This window comes from Tasmannia lanceolata, unplaced genomic scaffold (assembly GCF_043159265.1).
Source record: "Tasmannia lanceolata isolate RefF3 unplaced genomic scaffold, GAP_Taslan_0.1 ptg000037l, whole genome shotgun sequence".
Taxonomy (NCBI): Eukaryota; Viridiplantae; Streptophyta; class Magnoliopsida; order Canellales; family Winteraceae; genus Tasmannia; species Tasmannia lanceolata.
This window is the reverse complement of record NW_027518714.1, coordinates 6344325-6361628: the sequence shown is the minus strand read 5'-3', so window position 1 is coordinate 6361628 and position 17304 is coordinate 6344325. Positions and strand designations below refer to the sequence as shown.

Sequence of the window (17304 nt, the reverse complement as noted above, 5' to 3'; positions counted from 1 at the left end):
AAGCACAAGCACGGGATTTGCCTGGAATTACATTGGAGAATAGTGGTATGTAGTGTTTGGTTGTGCGGCATAGGCTCGGAGAATAGGGGAATAAGTAGAGAGTGTGTGTTAGAGAGAGGGAAGAGAGGGAAAGCTAAGTGAAGTGTAGTAATATTGGAGAGTCCAACAACATAATGGTTTGGATCTTAAAACAAGGTAGGCTTTATTAATATATGCTCACGTAGGAAGGGAGGCATAGAATAAGAGCACGTTGGTTGAAGTGGAAGCTTGTCTCAGGAGTTCTCTACGACCGTAAAATCCCTACCAAGTTGAAGGGAAAGCTTTATAAGAAACCTATGAGGCCAACCATGTTGTAAGGCTCAGAATTGTGGGCCACCAAGAACCAGCATGTGCATAAGAAGAGTGTAGTGAATATGTGAATGCTTAGATGGATGTGCAGCCACACAAGGTTAGATAAAATAAAAAATGAAGATATTCGTAAAAAAGTGGGGGTGGCACCAATTGTGGAGAAGATGGGAGAGCACAGCTTAAGATGGTTTGGACATATCCAACATAGTACTGGTTGTGAGAAAAAAAGTAAGGGTGGGCCTACCTTGTTCAAGGATCTAAATAATTCAGCCGGTAGGCCCCACCAAAGGTTCATAGAGAGAGAGAGAGAGAGAGAGAGATGAACCGGTTGTCCACAGCTGGTAAAAGGGGTGAATTTATCCTAGAAGAGGGTGAATTTATCAGAGAGAGATGAACGGGTTGTCGACCACTGGTAAAAGGGGTGAATTTATCCTAGAAGGGGGTGAATTTATCAGCCCCCTCTTCATGTTGCTATTATATAATAGCTACTTCTTTATTCAAAAAAATAAATAAATAATAGCAACCTCTATTTGAAACATAGTTTGCAAAACGTCATTTTAAACGGAAAAATGCCTACAATACTCCGTTTAAAACTTTTACCAAAAAAATCCATGAGCTGGGCAAGGGAAGGAAAAAGTGTGATAATATCACTTCTCTAAAAACAAAGCTAATCAATGTTTATGTCGGCCTTTTGAAGATAGACTATTTTTAGTCTAAATACGTCTATTTGGGCCATAGTTAGCAAAACGTCATTTTAAACAGAAAAATGCCTTTAATATTCCATTTAAAACTTTTACCAAAAAATTCCATGGGGCGCCCGATGAAGAAATAGGGGTGATAATATCACTTCCCTAAAAACAAAGCTAATCAATGTTGACGTCACCCTATTGAAAATTCTTTATTTTTACTGTAAATACATCAAGATTTTGTTTCAAATGGAAAAAATACCTCCCGTTTGGATGCCGAGAAGATTTTGATTTGGATTTCTCACATTTGCAGCCCTTTTTGCATTGTAATTTGGATCGGATTAAATTCTTGGATTTTTAATTCAGCAGCTGACAGTGGAAAAAATCAGATTTCTAAATTTGTTGTGGAAATAAGAAATTGGAAATCCACAGATCTGGCAGTTTCCTTCACCCTCTTTGCTCATCAAAATCTACCCTACACTAGGAAGTACCCCCTTCCCTCTCTCTCAACTCCCTCAACATGAGCTGCCGGATCTATTCGTTTTGCAGTTAAAAACTCAATTCCAAATCCAAATACAAAATATGAGATATCCAAACGGGCCCATAATACTACCTTTAAAACTTGGGAAATGGTACCCCCCTTGCAGTTTTCATTAAGTTTTAAAGGTAAAGACAAACATTAAAGGGGGGTGAATTTATCCTCAAACAGTGAACCATTCTCACGAAAACCGTCAATGGGGGGGGGGCCTGCATGGCTCTTATCTCATGCAAAAGTCAGCTTCAAAATGCCTTTTCCTAGCAAGTGCCGGAAGATTTCATCTGAGATTTTTACCACTAGGAAAACAAGAAAATACACTATCAAGTATAAACTACGGAAGTTCCCACACCGAACCACCTTTGAGGCAGATCAGCCATCCTCTCTAATATGAAAGACTCAGATTGATTAATAACAAAATGAAGATCCATATATATATATATATATATATATATATATATAGAGAGAGAGAGAGAGAGAGAGAGAGAGAGAGAGAGAATCTTCCCACTCAGTTATTTACAATAATGAGGATCCAAATTCATCAAACACAGAAGTGGGTGGAGAAGAACCAAAAGATGATTGATGTATTGACATAACCAACGCCTTATCGTCACTTGAACTTGAGCTCTCGTCAATTTGTTGATAATGCTCACTATCAGCTCTAAATTCCAAATCAAAACTAGAGCGGCGCGGCTTCAAGCATGTTCGCCACAGCAGACATAGTAGGCCTAAGTGTGGGAGATGAATTAGCACATAATAAGGCAACATTAACCCGAGCTTTTGACAAAATTGCCTAGACATATCCTTAACCCTAGTTTTTATATGGTGCCCGACCATCAAGTCCCGTCAAAATGGTACCATGCTTGATATTTGATCCAACAGCAGCGCACCACTTTTTAAGATGCTGCATGTTGGATAAAAAAATAACAAGGGTGGTACATTTGATGTAGCACCTTGATGGGACTTCACAGTCGGCTGCAATATGATTTCTCACCTTAACCCTTTCAAAAAGAGTAAAATAAATTATGGGAAATGATATTAGCGCAACCATGTTTTTTTAATGGGAAAATGACCAAATAGAAGGGGTTTCTACTGACTATGACATTTGAAGAGGGGTGTTTTGTAAATCACCAATCAAGAGTGCATATGACTAAAATGCCATTGATTCTCTCTCTCTCTATCAAATCACCTTTTTGAAATGATTACATTTAGAATACAAATCCCAAAACCCACCTTTTTCTCTCTTCTTCTTCTTTCTCTCACCTACGTACGTATGAATAAACCAAAAACCTCCATTTTTGAAACCCAAAAACCTCCATTGTTAGATGCCAAAAGCTCCATTCTATTGCTAAAAACCTCATTTTTAGATGTCAAAGCCTCCCTAACCCTTCATTGCATTGGAAAACGCCTCCATTTAGAATAACTATTGCAAAAAAACGTTATTAGATTCCGAAATCGCAAAAATCTTCACTAGAAACCATCATTCCATTGCACAAAGCCTCAATTCAATGGAAATGTGTGTATTTCTAGCCCTCTCCCTTCTCTTTCAATTATAAGGCATGTTTATAAACTTGAATGAAAGTTTTCCATGTTAAACTACTGTTTTCCACTTTATAATCATTGTTATTTTTCTGTAAACCACTAATTTCTTAAGTTAAACTACTATTTCACTACGATAAACCACTACTGAAGTGGGTGTTTATAAGTGGTTTATATAGCTTCTTTGGTTAAGAATCCTCAGTAGTGATTTATTAAGGCTTACCAGTGGTTTAGAGTGTTTATAATTGGTTTATAAGGATTAACAATGGTTTAAAGTGTTTATAAGTGATTTATACAGGGTGAGCAGTAGTTTATAGTGTTTATAAGTGGTTTATACAGGCTTATCAGTGGTTTAGAGTGTTTACAACTTGTTTATATAGGGTAAACAGTGGTTTATATAAGCCTATCAGTGATTTAGAGTGTTTATAAGTGGTTTATATAGGCTTATCAGTGGTTTAGAGTGTTTATACATGGTTTATACAGGGTAAGAAGTAGTTTATAGTGTTTATAAGTGGTTTATATAGGCTTATCAGTGGTTTAGAGTGTTTACAACTGGTTTATATAGGGTAAACATTGGTTTATATAAGCGTATCAGTGATTTAGAGTGTTTATAAGTGGTTTATATAGGTTTATCAGTGGATTAGAGTGTTTATACATGTTTATACAGGGTAAGAAGTACTTTATAATGTTTATAAGTAGTTTATATAGGCTTATCAGTGGTTTAGAGTGTTTACAAGTGGTTTATATAGGGTAAATAGTGGTTTATCTAAGCCTATAAGTGGTTTAGAGTGTTTATAAGTGGTTTATATAGGCTTATCAGTGGTTTATAGTGTTTATACATGGTTTATACAGGGTAAACAGTGGTTTAGAGTGTTCATAAGTATTTTATATAAGCCTGGCAGTGGTTTAGAGGATTTATAAGTGTATAATATATGGTAAACAATGGTTTAGAGTGTTTATAAGTTGTTTATATAAGCCTAACAGTGGTTTAGATTGTTTATAACTAGTTTATATAGGCTTAACAGTGGTTTAGAGTGTTTATAAGTTGTTTATACAGTATAAACAGTGGTTTATATAGGGGTAAGCAGTAGTTTAGAGTATCTACAAGTGGTTTATATAGGGTAAACAATTGTTTAGAGTGTTTATAAGTTGTTTATACAGTGTAAGCACTGGGTTAGAGTGTTTATAAGTGGTTCATGTAAGCCTAGCAGCGGTTTAGAGTGTTTATAAGTTGTTTATATAAGCCTAACAGTGGTTTATAGTGTTTACAAGTGGTTTATATAGGCTTAACAGTGGTTTAGAGTGTTTATAAGTTGTTTATACAATGTAAGCAATGGTTTATAGTGTTTGTAAGTGGTTTATATAGGGGTAAGCAGTGGTTTAGAGTTTTTACAAGTGGTTCATATAGGGTAAACAATGGTTTAGAGTGTTTATAAGTTGTTTATACAGTGTAAGCACTGGTTTATATAGGGGTAAGCAGTGATTTAGAGTATTTACAAGTGGTTTATATAGGGTAAACAGTTGTTTAGAGTGTTTATAAGTTGTTTATACAGTGTAAGCAGTGATTTAGAGTGTTTATAGGTAGTTAATGTAAGCCTAACAGCAGTTTAGAGTGTTTATAAGTGGTTTATATAGGGTAAGCAGTGGTTTGGAGTATTTACAAGTGGTTTATATAGGGTAAACAGTGGTTTAGAGTGCTTATAAGTGTTTTATATAAGCCTATGAGTGGTTTAGTGTGTTTACAAGTGTTTAATATAGGGTAATCAGTGGCTTAAAGTGTTTATAAGTAGTTTATATAAGCCTATCAGTGGTTTAGAGTGTTTATAAGTGGTTTATATAAACTTAGCAGTGGTTTTAGAGTGTTTATAAGTTGTTTATTTAGGATTACCAATGGTTTACACAACTGAGAGGGAGAGACTACCTACCTGTGAGAGGAGGTTCACTCAGAATCAGAGGATACCGGAGAGAGATGCACGAAACTACGGGGCATTGTGACCCTCTAATGGACGGTTGAGATCATCCCATGAGAGAAAGAGGGCATTGTGGCCCTCTAATGGACGGTTGGGATCATCCCATGAGAGCGAGAGAGGCATTGTGGCCCTCTAATGGAAGGTTAGGATCATCCCATGAGAGAGAGGGGGGCATTGTGACCCTTTAATGGACGGTTGGGATCATCCCATGAGAGAGAGAGGGGGGCATTGGGGCCCTCTAATGGACGGTTGGGATCATCCCATGAGAGAGAGAGAGGGGCATTGTGGCCCTCTAATGAAAGGTTGGGATCATACCATGAGAGAGAGAGGGGCATTGTGGCCCTCTAATGGAAGGTTGGGATCATCCCATGAGAGAGAGGGGGGCATTGTGGCCCTTTAATGGACGGTTGGGATCATCCCAGGAGAGAGAGAGGAGGGCATTGGGGCCCTCTAATGGACGGTTGGGATCATCCCACGAGAGAGAGAGAAAGGGGGCATTGTGGCCCTCTAATGGACTGTTGGGATCATCCCATGAGAGAGAGAGAGGTGACGGTATTTTAAAAATGAGGGTATTTTTGTCCTAAACCCTTGCAAACCAGTCACCATCACTATAGATTGGTTATTTCCAAGTCTCCCCTCTTCAAATGTCATAGTCAGTAGATAGCCCTTTCATTTGGTCATTTTCCCTTTTTTAATTGGCTTGTGAGAGTTTTTTGGGAACGGAAATATCCTTCGGCAATCCTTTAAATAATAATGGAGAAGAAGAGTCAGTGCAATTATTAAAACATGGTAGTGTTGATATCATTTTTATAAAAATAAGACTCGTTTGTGTGGCATCTGGCTTGCAAAGATTAAAAAAGGCTCAAGCTTGGCTGTCAAGCATTCAAGTGGAAAAGAACTTTTGTCCCTTCTTTTTATTTCCAACTGGCACTAGGGACATCCACTAAATAAACTGCCCCTCATTTCCTATCTCCCATTATCTCTTCTGCATTAGATATGGAGTCACCAAAGCTAGCGAGCTTAGGAGGTTCTCTGCCAGTGCCTAGCGTTCAAGAGCTGGTCAGAGATCAAATCCTCACCGTCCCTTCTCGCTACATACAACTAGATCACGACCCTCCAGTCATCTCCCCGGCTGCCACTCTTCCATCGATTCCAACCATTGACATGGAAAGTTTGCTTCAAGGGGATTCCCAGCCTGATGAGTTGAACAAACTACACTCTGCTTGCAAAGATTGGGGTTTCTTTCATGTGAGTTTTTCTCCAAAGATTCTACCTTAATATTTACTATTGAATTGATCCGTAAATTAATATTCTAATACAATAAATTGGTAAGTTGTAATCATTTTTTGTTGATGTTTTACAGTTGGTTAACCATGGTGTTAGCTATTCATTGATTGAGAGAATCAAGTCTGAGATACAAGATTTTTTCGAACTTCCATTGGAAGAAAAGAGAAAATTTTCACAGCAACCTAACGAACTACAGGGATATGGGCAAGTCTGCGTTGTCTCAGAGGAGCAGAAACTTGATTGGGGAGACATGTTTTTTTTAGTTACCCTTCCATTCCATGGGAGAAAGTCCATTCTATTTGAAAATCTCTCTCCTTCTTTCAGGTCAGCTCAAAAACTAGACTCATAAGTGGGCCGAGTCGAGTCAACTCGAGCAATCTGTTGTGGACTCAATAGATTATTTAGAAAACAGTTTTCAAATAAAGTATGTATCATTTTAACTAAAGTTTTCCTAGTTAAAAACCTTAGACCTCAGATATAAAGTCATCGGTTCAAATATTTATAGTGGGATTTAAAAAAAAAATTTAATAGCTATTCTGGCCTCGCCATTAAAAAAAAAAACTCTTATGGACTCGTTCTGCAAGTGAGTTGAAACCAATTTGGATGATTTTCAAGTTGACTCGACGTGTTATAGGAATATAGTCGGTTCATGCCTAATCTCTATAGATTCTAGACGCATGTTTTTAAATGAGTGTTCCTTAATTGCTTCTTTTTCTATTGTAGAGAGGTTTTGGAGGCTTACTCATTGGAGTTGCAGAAGCTGGTCATGGCTCTTTTGGATATGATAGCCAGAGCTCTAGCAATGGATCCTAAAGAAATGAGAGATTTGTTTGAAAATTTGTTTCAAGAAATGAGGATGAATTATTATCCACCATGTCCTCAACCTGAGAGTGTGATTGGCATCACACCTCACTCTGATGCTGGATTACTAACCATTCTCCTTGAAGTTAATGAAGCACAAGGCCTTGAGATAAGGAAAGATGGGATCTGGGTTCCTGTTAAACCACTCCCAAATTCCTTTGTAGTCAACCTTGCAGACGTGTTGGAGGTAAATTAAACAGCACTCTTTTATTTTTTAAATCATCTTGTGTTTGTGTTCCGAGTCACGATGGAGAGGAAAATTGTTGACCCACGTAGGTACGACTGTTCAAATGTTTCTGTGTTACTCTCTTCTCTGTCTTTTGTTGAAATATATATAAATGATTAAATAACACCAACTCTAACCACTTAAGCTTAGGGCTGCAACTCGGGTCGGGCGGGTCGGGCGGGTCGGGTTTTGGAGAACCCAACCCTACCCGAGAAATATCTCGGGTCGGGTTTTTTTCCGGAAAACCCACGATTCCCAAACCCGGCCCTACCCATGATAAATCTCGGCTCGGTTCGGGTCGGGTCGGGTTTTTTCACGTTGACGCAAATTTTTAAGAAAAATTCTTGTTTGGCAAGGCAACTCAACTCATAGAAGCAGAAATTACACTCACATTACACTTGAATCAAACAATGATGTAATTACACTCACATCACACTTGAATCAAACAATGCTGTAATCAAACAATGTTGTAATTACAATCAAACAATGCTAAATCAAACACTTGAATCAACTCAACTCATAGAAGCAGAAATTACACTCACATACAGTAACAGTGGGTGCGTGGGTTTTCACTTTTAACATTGGGATAATTACATTTACACCCCCTCTAGTTTCTGACACATCCACTTCCACCCCTATAGTTTAAAACGTGACAAATACACCCCTGTAGTTTCAATTTGTTTAAGGTTTGCCCCCTCAGCTGAAGGTTCATCCATAGATTGAAGGGTTAGGATGATCCGATGGAGCTGATTTTTTGGGCACACCATATCTATGTCAGGACCCATCAAATGAACGCTTTGGATCATCCAAATAATGTGGGCCCCTACCCGAATCCAAACACTACCAAAAAATCATCCAAATAATGGGTCCTGACATAGATAGGGTGTGCCCAAAAAATCAGCTCCATCGGATCATCCTAACCCTTCAATCTATGGACGAACCTTCAGCTGAGGGGGCCTACCTTAAACAAATTGAAACTACAAGGGTGTATTTGTCACGTTTTAAACTATAGGGGTGGAAGTGGATGTGTCAGAAACTAGAGGGGGTGTAAATGTAATTATCCCTTTAACCTTTAACTAACAATAGAAAAAAATGTACATACTATAACTTATGTAACTCGGGTCGGGTCGGGTCGGGCCCCTTCAAACCCGGCTCGACCCGAGATTCATGCGGGCTTTTGAATGCTGAACCCGGCTCGACCCGAAACCCATGAAACCTGAACCCGACCCAGGCTATTTTCGGGTCGGGTCGATGCGGGTCGGGCAAAACCCGGCTCAAGTTGCAGCCCTACTTAAGCTATTAGAGTAAGGGAAATGTTATCAGCACTACTGTATTTTGATGATCGCACTCCTCACTTTAATAAAGTACGATGATCCAAACCGTCCATTAGATGGGCCATAACCTAAATAGGTTGTGCCCCAAAAATTATTTTCATAGGTTGATCCTAACCCTCCGATCTATAGAGTATTAGGATCATTCGGTCCCCCCTACAGATCGGAGGGTTAGAATCAACCTATGGAAATGATTTTTGGGGCACAACCTATTTTGGGTGTGGCCCATCTAATGGACGGTTTGGATCATCCTACGGTGCTGGCCATACCGTACTTTTAAAAAAGTGAGGAGTGCGATCATCAAAATACAGTGGTGCTGATAAAATTTCCCAAGTAATCGGTTGTTTCACATGGTATGAGAGCGATTGCGTCATTGCGGCAGGTGCTGGATTAAAAAAACCTAGAACTCGTTGGTATTAAAAATCTACCTTTGGGGCCAACCCAAAGGGGGGGGGGGGTGGATGGGTATAAATGATTATATAACAGTCTGGAATAAATTTGCTCTGCCTAATCTAGATTTTTCAAAGTTGTAACAGATAGTAAGCAATGGCGTCTATCACAGTGTGGAGCATAGAGCAACCGTAAATTCAGAGAAAGAGAGGATCTCTATCGCTACATTCCACAGCCCCAATCTAAAGACAGAGTTCGGTCCGGCACGGAGTCTGACCAACCTACAAAGGCCTCCACTGTACAGGAGGGAAACCATGCAAAACTACCTCAAAGGCTTCTACTCAAATGAACTCATAGGCAAGTCACATGTCGAGGCCGTGAAGATTGCCCCTGGGCTTGAGAAGGGAGGAAACACTAGCTGAGGATGCATACATTTTTATCGTCTTGAAATAGAATATGCCTTTTGCTTTGTTTCGAAAAGTAAATAAAAATGGTGCTGGATATATGTATGCCAACTTATATAGTCTTGAAAGAGAGTATGTCTTCTGCTTAGTTTCAAACACTAAATAAAAATCGTGCTCTCTTTGTACGAGTTGGGGTTCCACGCAAAAACCAAAGATCCCACTTTGGACAAGTGAATGGATGTAGATGGGTTTATAAGGACTTAGGGCACTCTCTTAACAACTAGCTTTTAATGGTGAGTTCTACCCGGGTCCCAACAATGTCTACCAATTTTTCCTAAATGTGTGTTACCATATGAGAAATTAGATGTATAAAAAGGAAGCTATTTATATTTGCAAGTGTATGATAAGGGATTTGCTAGCCTCCTTTGCAGAAAGCACCTTCGCGCCCGTCCTTTGCATATGATATATTTTGCCTCCTCGACTGCCTTGGTCAGGGCTGTTCTTAGTAATAAAAGTTCACCATTTCCCCCAAAAAGAAGCAAGAGTTTTTGCATACTGCTGCAATGCCCACCATGATGTTATAAGTTCTAACGGTTTAGCAAAGTGTAATAAATAGTTTTCTCAAACCATTGATTCTTTGTTCTTTGCATCTCTGACCGACGAACACAAATTTGGTTCCATTAGCCACACCATGATGGAATGATTGTAGCCCCCTGATTTATTAGGTCTTCCATCAGTGTTTGGCTGCAACAGAAGTCAGGAGACTACCAGGATTTGCTTGGCATTTGGGTCCCAACATCAACAAAGCTCCTTGTTGGATTTCCAATATATCATTGAAGTCCCTGAAGACTACCAGTTTAATCATTGCATGTCTTCTAATGTGTTACCCTTGTCCCCGCCCTAAAAAAAATGTTGAATTTTGCTTGGATTTCATGGGAATGATGCTCTCTCTCTCTCTCTCTCTCTCTCTCTCTCTCTCTCTCTCTCTCTCTCTCTCTCTCTCTCTCTCTCTCTCTCTCTCTCTCTCTCTCTCTCTCTCTCTCTCTCTCTCTCTCGTTAAAGTACAAAAGATTAATAACGCCTTTTCCCAACAGCTTAAGCTTTTGGAGTAAAGTGGTTGTTTAATCATTACATGGTATCAGAGCAAATGCCTAGGTTCAACTCCTTGATAGCAAAATCAACATGCAATGGCTAAACCCAAAAGTGGGTCCACATGTAGGCCAACCCAAAGAAAGGGGGCCACACGTGAAGGGGAGTGTTAAATTACAAAAGATTAATAATGCCTTTCTCCAACAGCTTAAGCTTTTGGAGTAGTTGGTTGTTTTCACATCTCTCTCTCTCTCTCTCTCTCTCTCTCTCTCTTAAAGTATAAAAGATTAAATAATGGCTTCTCCAAGGGCTTAAGCTTTTTGGAGTGATTTGTTGTTTCACATGGTACCAGAGGAATTAACTGGGTTCAAACCTCTTTGATATTAAAAAAATAGACAGTAGTGGCCAACCCAAAACAATAGGGGCCACATGTGCCGCTTTTGGAGTGATTGGCTGTTTCATGTTCTCTTCCATCTCTCTCTCTCTCTCTCTCTCTCTCTCGTTAAAGTACAAAAGATTAATAACACTTTTTCCCAACAGCTTAAGCTTTTGGAGTAAAGTGGTAGTTTTACATGGTATCAGAGCAAATGCCTAGGTTGAAACCTCCTTGATAGCAAAATTCACATGCAATGGCTAAACCCAAAAGTGGGTCCACATGTAGGCCAACCCAAAGAAAGGGGCCACACGTGGGGGGAGTGTTAAATTACAAAAGATTAATAATTCATTCCTCCCACAGCTTAAACTTTTGGAGTAGTTGGTTGTTTTCACATCTCTCTCTCTCTCTCTCTCTCTCTCTCTCTCTCTCTCTGTAAAAGTATAAAAGATTAGTTGTTTCACATGGTACCAGAGGAATTAACTGGGTTCAAACCTCTTTGATATTAAAAAAGTAAACACGTAGTGGCCAACCCAAAACAATAGGGGCCACAAGTGCCGCTTTTGGAGTGATTGGTTGTTTCACATTCTCTTCCATCTCTCTCTTATCTATAATATTGTTAATGGTCCCTGCCCCCACTTTTTAACGTGATTTGATATAAAAAAGCATTAAAGTTGCTCACTGTTCACGTTGAATCACGTTATAAGGGGAGCTCATGCGTAATGCAGGGGGTGAAAATATCATCTCCCTAAAAAACTACTTTTCGAGGTTGACAACCAAATACTACTCACCGCTATTCTGCGAGGAAAGTTCCAAGTAAATTCAATACTTGTCTCCTCCCTATTGACTACTTACCCCAATAATCTACGAGGCAAAGAAGCTGAATTCTTGATTTTTGTAATCCTAGAGTACTCTTCGTTTTGGCTTTTTAAATTGAATTCGAGTCCAAAACTGATTATTGGACTAAAAATTAAGGCCCAATTCATTTTTTGGATTTTGAGAAGTGGGAAAAGGAAGAAGAGGCATGGGAAAAAATTAGAGATAGATGACAATCCAACTACAAAAAGGAAAAAGTCAAAAAAAGTTTCGAAAGTTGTACAATGATATTTGTGTCGTTTGTGCTGCAAGAAAAACCTCAAAAAGTTGTAATCCAATTGTGACACTTCTTGCTAGTTTGCGTGGAAGGGTTGAAATCTGCAAAAATACAAAATAAGCACAAGTTAAAGCCCAGCCAATAGAAATAATGAAGTGGATTCCAAAGAAACTCTTCTGGCATTAGAGCCACCCGCTCATTTCCTATCTCTCGTTGCCCATTCTGCATTTGATATGGAGTCACCAAAGCTAGAGATCTTTGGAAGTTCTCTGCCAGTTCCCAGCGTTCAAGAGCTGACCAGAGATCAAATCCTTGCCGTCCCTTCTCGCTACGTAAGTCTAGATCAGGACCCTCCAATAATCTCTGCAACCACTACTCTTCCATCGATTCCAACCATTGACATGCAAAGTTTGCTTCAAGGGGAATCCCTTCCTTCTGAATTGAAGAAATTACACTTCGCTTGTAAAGATTGGGGTTTCTTTCAGGTCTTTCTCCAAAGATTCTACATTAATTTATTATTGAATTGGTCAGTAAATAAATATTGAAGTACAGATAAATTTGGTTAGTGGTAAATGGTAATAATTCCTGTTCATGTTTTGCAGTTGGTAAACCATGGTGTTAGCTATTCATTGATTGAGAGAATCAAGTCTGATATAGAAAAAAAATTTAAAATTACAAGGGAAGAAAAAGGAGATTTTCGCAGAAGCCTGACGATGTACAGGGATATGGAAAGCCTTTGTTGTCTCAGAAGAGCAGAAACTTGATTGGGGATACATTTTTTATTTGATTACCCTTCCAACCCATAGCAGAAACTCCATTCTATTTGAAAATCTTTCCCGTTCATTCAGGTTAGCTCCAAAACTCAAAAACACAAGACTCGACTCGGATGTGGGCCAAGTCGAGTCGACTCGAGTACGCCAGTGGCCCAGTGGGGACTCTATAGAAACTTGACGAATTTTTTTTTTTAGTATACCTATATCTTTCTAACTAAAAGAACTTACTAAGTTTTAATGCACTTGAGATCCAATTTGTAGTGGTTAAACCATGAGAAATTATATGGTGTGTGGCCGTCTATGGTTTTTTTTTTTTTTTTAAAGTACTATACGGCCCACTTTATAAGATGATCAAACCGTATATAGGTTGTGCCCCAAAAATGTGTAGCCCCCTATACAGGGGCGACGGCACTTGTAAGGGAAGGAGGGCAATTGCTCCCCTTAATTTTTTGGGAAAGAACAAATATACCTTTATTGGTGAATGTCACCGAATGCAGAAAACATATGAAAGGGCGCGCCATTGGTGAATGTCACCGAATCCATTTATTGTTCTTTGACTTATACAAGTTATAAATGCACATTGGTCCTGTTCCACCAGTGGGGTTTGCAAGAGAATTTAAAATTCCACTTTTTGACGAATGATAGACTGAAGGGCGCCCTTGCAAAAACCAACTCCAAGGGCGCCCCCATTGGTCCAATCTTAAGAAAGTGATCCACTTTCTCACTTTCTTAAGATTGGACCAATGGAGGCGCCCTTGTAGCTGGTTTTTGTATGCCGCACTTCATTCTATCATTCCTCACTTGAATATGTTTTGTTCTCCGGAACAAGATTGAAATATATAGCCAAGGGCATTTTAGCCGAAGTGATGTTTACGCCGCTGGTGATGGAATATATAGAGGGTTTTTTTTTGAAACTGTAATATTACTTTCATTTGTTTGGAGAAAAAAAATTACTATAATTTTTGCCCCCCTTGTGCAAAATTTCTGGCATTGCCCCTGCCCCTATAGATCGGAGGGCTAGGAAATAATATTTGGCGCACAGGCTATGTTTATGCTGTGGCCCTACAATAATTTTTAGAAAAAAACAAAGACTGCTACACACCATATAAAATCTCAAAAACTGTAGACCCATATTTATAGTGGGATTTTCACTTTATAATTAATGGCCATCATAGCCTGGTTCTGCAAGTGAGTCGACTCAACTTGGAAGTGTTTTGAACTGAGTCGACATCTTATTGTAATATAGTCAGCTCATGTCTATATAGATTCTTGACACATGTTTTTAAATGAGCATTCTCAATTGTTTCTGTTTCTATTGTAGAGAGGTTTTGGAGGCTTATGCGTTGGAGTTGCAGAAGCTGGCCATGACTATCTTGGATATGATGGCCATAGCTCTAGCAATGGATACTAAAGCAATGAGAGATTTGTTTGAAGATGGGTATCAAAGAATGAGAATGAATTATTATCCACCATGTCCTCAACCAGAGCGTGTGGTTGGCCTCACACCTCACTCTGATGCTGCAGGACTAACTATCATCCTCAAGTTAATGAAGCTCAAGGCCTTGAGATAAGGAAAGATGGGCTATGGGTTCCTGTTAAACCATTCCCAAATGCCTTCGTCGTCAGCATAGGGTACATGTTGGAGGTAAATCTTATCAAACAACATTCTTTTATTTTTTAAAGGGAGATGATTTTTTCACCCCCCCCCCCCCCCCAAAGAGGATTATGCACCCCCCTGTAATGTGAATTGACATCAAAAAGCATTAAAGTCTGCCACAACTCACTTTAAAACGGGGGCCTCATAATCGTTAGGGCGGGGGAGGTCGAAAAAATCACCTTCCCTTTGAAATCATCCACTGTTTGTGTTGTAATAAATTTATATCCTGTATTCTGTTGTGACTGGTCATCAGGGTAGTACAGTATTCAGTTGAGGGTATCCTGTATTCTGTTTTCTAATCTTTCTTTTCTTTAGTTGTGATGTGATTTATTTTTTTAGACACTTGAATATACTAGTTGTTTTAATTGTTGATTCATACACGGTAAGGTCTTACTTCCCAACAAAATTGGATCAGATTTTCCCCTCCAATGTGGATGCAGAAAAAATGTTTAAGCTACCTAGATAATGTGGTGATGTTCGAGGTTTCTGCTTTACTCTCTTTTATATCTTTAATGATTTGATCTGGGTTTGCGTTTACAGATCAAAACAAATTTGCTTTCTACGTTGTTGCAGATAGTAAGCAATGGAGTCTATCACAGCTTGGAGCACAGGGCAACAGTAAATTCAGCACAAGAAAGGCTCTCTATTGCTACATTCTACAGTCCCAATCTAAAGACGGAGATTGGCCCCGCGTGGAGTCTGACCAACCCACAAAACCCTCCACTGTTCAGGAGGGAAACCGTTGAGAAGTTCTTGAAAGATTTCTACTCAAAAGAACTGAGGCAAGTCACACGTCCAGACCCTGAAGATCTCCCCAGAGCTTGAGAAGGGATGCAACTCTAGCTGAAACACTAGCCGAGTGCTCTTTATATGTCTGCCAAGTTATATTTTATCGAGTATATAGAATCGTCCAACTCTGTTATTACAATACTGAGAATGTAGATTAATAAGACAGGGATGCGGGTGGAGTAGAACCGGGAGATGCCTCATGCAATGACATAACCAGTGCCTGATTTTCACTTGAGCTCTCGCCAATTTGTTGATAAGAATTATGAGAGGCTGTAAGTCTCAAATCAAAGCTAGAGCGGCTCGAAATCTGTTCATAAACAGTTGTACGCCCTTCAAGCATGCTCACCACAGCAGACATAGTAGGCCTAAGCTTGGGAGATGAATTAGCACATAATAACGCAACATTAATCATCCCCATTGCCTCTTCTTTGTTGAATTCAGATCCCAACTTTGGATCAATTAGTTCTTCTAAACATCCTCTCTCTTTCAGAACCAGTGCCTGCAATATCCAGAGTAAATTAGTAACTTACTTTTCTCATGTTGAAATTTAAAGTTAAAACACTGATAAAAATGTGAAGATTCGGGTGGAGATCTAAAATACCCAATCCAAAAGATAAAATTGATCATCCTTTGGCATGTAATTTGTGTTACTAGTCCCACTGACAATTTCCAACGCGACGATTCCAAAGCTGTAAACATCTGCCTTGTCAGTCAGGTAACCCCGTAATGCATATTCCGGTGCCATATATCCTCTGCAATATCAATACTATCGTTAATTATATGCTTGTTTGTGATCACAGTAAGCCAATTCAGTCAGACGAATGGGTACTTAAGCCAAAGACAATTGATCTTGCAATCAGGGATAAAATGACATGTGCCCATTCTGTTCAGAAAATCAAATACTTTCTAGATAGAATAATAGAACCAAGAACCTTGTTTTTACATAAAATTCTTGTGTTTTGAGAAGCCAAAAGAATATCATGGAAATTGAAAAAATCCAAAACAAATTTTGAAATTTGTGAACTTGTTGAACGTATAATCCTCTGATACAATGAATCAAAAATACAGAATCCTTAGGATATAGCCAAATTTTGGAAGAAAAGGAAAGCAATCCTAATCAGCTCCTTAGTATGCACAGAGTAACTAACAAAGTCAATTCCCATTAAGCGTAAATTTCAGTATCTAATAACCTCTCAATATGTGGGACTATCTACAGATCAAAGAAACCAGATTGTAAAGAGCTTAATTCCAGACCAGTGTGGACCACCCAAATGGGAGACAACTGAAATGAGTCAAATAAGTGATATCAAGAGACTGGTATTTCAGTTCCCTTCAAATTTCCTCATTTTGACAATGCATCATTTTGTATGGCTTCTCTAGGTAATAGCCCATCCACTAACATGGCTTACCCCCCTTGGTTCTCCATCTCAGGCTTAACCTCGTAGTTACTCTAGGAGAACTTTTTGATGGATACCAAGGCTCCACAAATTTACCCAGTGCTGATTCAAAAGATCAACAAAAAAGAGAGAGTGGAACTTGTTTGTTTGCACCATAAATTGATGATTACTAACAAAGGATAAAAGTATAGCTTACACTTACCATAAGTGATAATAATAGGAGGAAAATAGAGAATGAGGGCTCACATTGTTCCAGCTATTCGAGTGTTAATGTGAGTTTTGTCCTCTTCACGAAGCTTGGCCAAACCGAAGTCAGATATCTTAGGGTTAAGATTCTCATCAAGCAGTATATTAGTGGCTTTGATGTCTCTATGAACAATTTTTATTCTTGATTCCTCGTGGAGAAAAGCCAAACCTCTTGCTACCCCAACACAAATCTTGTGCCTGGCTGCCCAATCCAGTTTCAATTGACATTCTCTGTGACCTATATAAATCATACAATTGACAAAAAAGTGTCATGGTATGCCTTTTAGTTGGACAATGTAATCTTGATGTG

The 17304-nt window shown here is 39.0% G+C and overlaps 2 protein-coding genes and 1 pseudogene across 3 annotated transcripts in view; 2 read left to right on the top strand and 1 right to left on the bottom strand.

The window, feature by feature from the left end:
* LOC143860341 (putative LRR receptor-like serine/threonine-protein kinase At1g07650) overlaps positions 1-17304 on the bottom strand; it is a 56792-nt gene that overhangs the window by 20535 nt on the left and 18953 nt on the right. The window contains exons 23-26 of the mRNA XM_077370927.1: positions 16995-17232; positions 15953-16103; positions 15509-15850; positions 15354-15436 (exon numbers count right to left, since the gene is read on the bottom strand). Coding sequence (XP_077227042.1) covers positions 15354-15436; positions 15509-15850; positions 15953-16103; positions 16995-17232 — 814 coding nt within the window. The remainder of the gene's footprint in view (positions 1-15353; positions 15437-15508; positions 15851-15952; positions 16104-16994; positions 17233-17304) is intronic.
* On the top strand, positions 5993-9762 carry LOC143860180 (protein SRG1-like). Its single transcript, XM_077370741.1, has 4 exons — positions 5993-6326; positions 6442-6689; positions 7089-7413; positions 9320-9762. Exons 1-4 carry the CDS (start codon positions 6075-6077, stop codon positions 9593-9595), a joined length of 1101 nt encoding a protein of 366 aa, XP_077226856.1. The 5' UTR covers positions 5993-6074; the 3' UTR covers positions 9596-9762.
* On the top strand, positions 12199-17263 carry LOC143860182 (oxoglutarate-dependent flavonoid 7-O-demethylase 1-like; annotated as a pseudogene). The gene is made up of 4 exons (XR_013239626.1): positions 12199-12617; positions 12735-12980; positions 14227-14550; positions 15136-17263. The product of XR_013239626.1 is annotated as an oxoglutarate-dependent flavonoid 7-O-demethylase 1-like (transcript).

Bases quoted from the DNA above. Each gene is read 5' to 3' on its own strand.
- LOC143860180 (XM_077370741.1), top strand. From the start codon at position 6,075: ATGGAGTCACCAAAGCTAGCGAGCTTAGGAGGTTCTCTGCCAGTGCCT. The intron at 6,327-6,441 runs GTGAGTTTTTCT...GATGTTTTACAG, and splicing joins AAGATTGGGGTTTCTTTCAT to TTGGTTAACCATGGTGTTAG. The intron at 7,414-9,319 runs GTAAATTAAACA...AAGTTGTAACAG, and splicing joins ACCTTGCAGACGTGTTGGAG to ATAGTAAGCAATGGCGTCTA.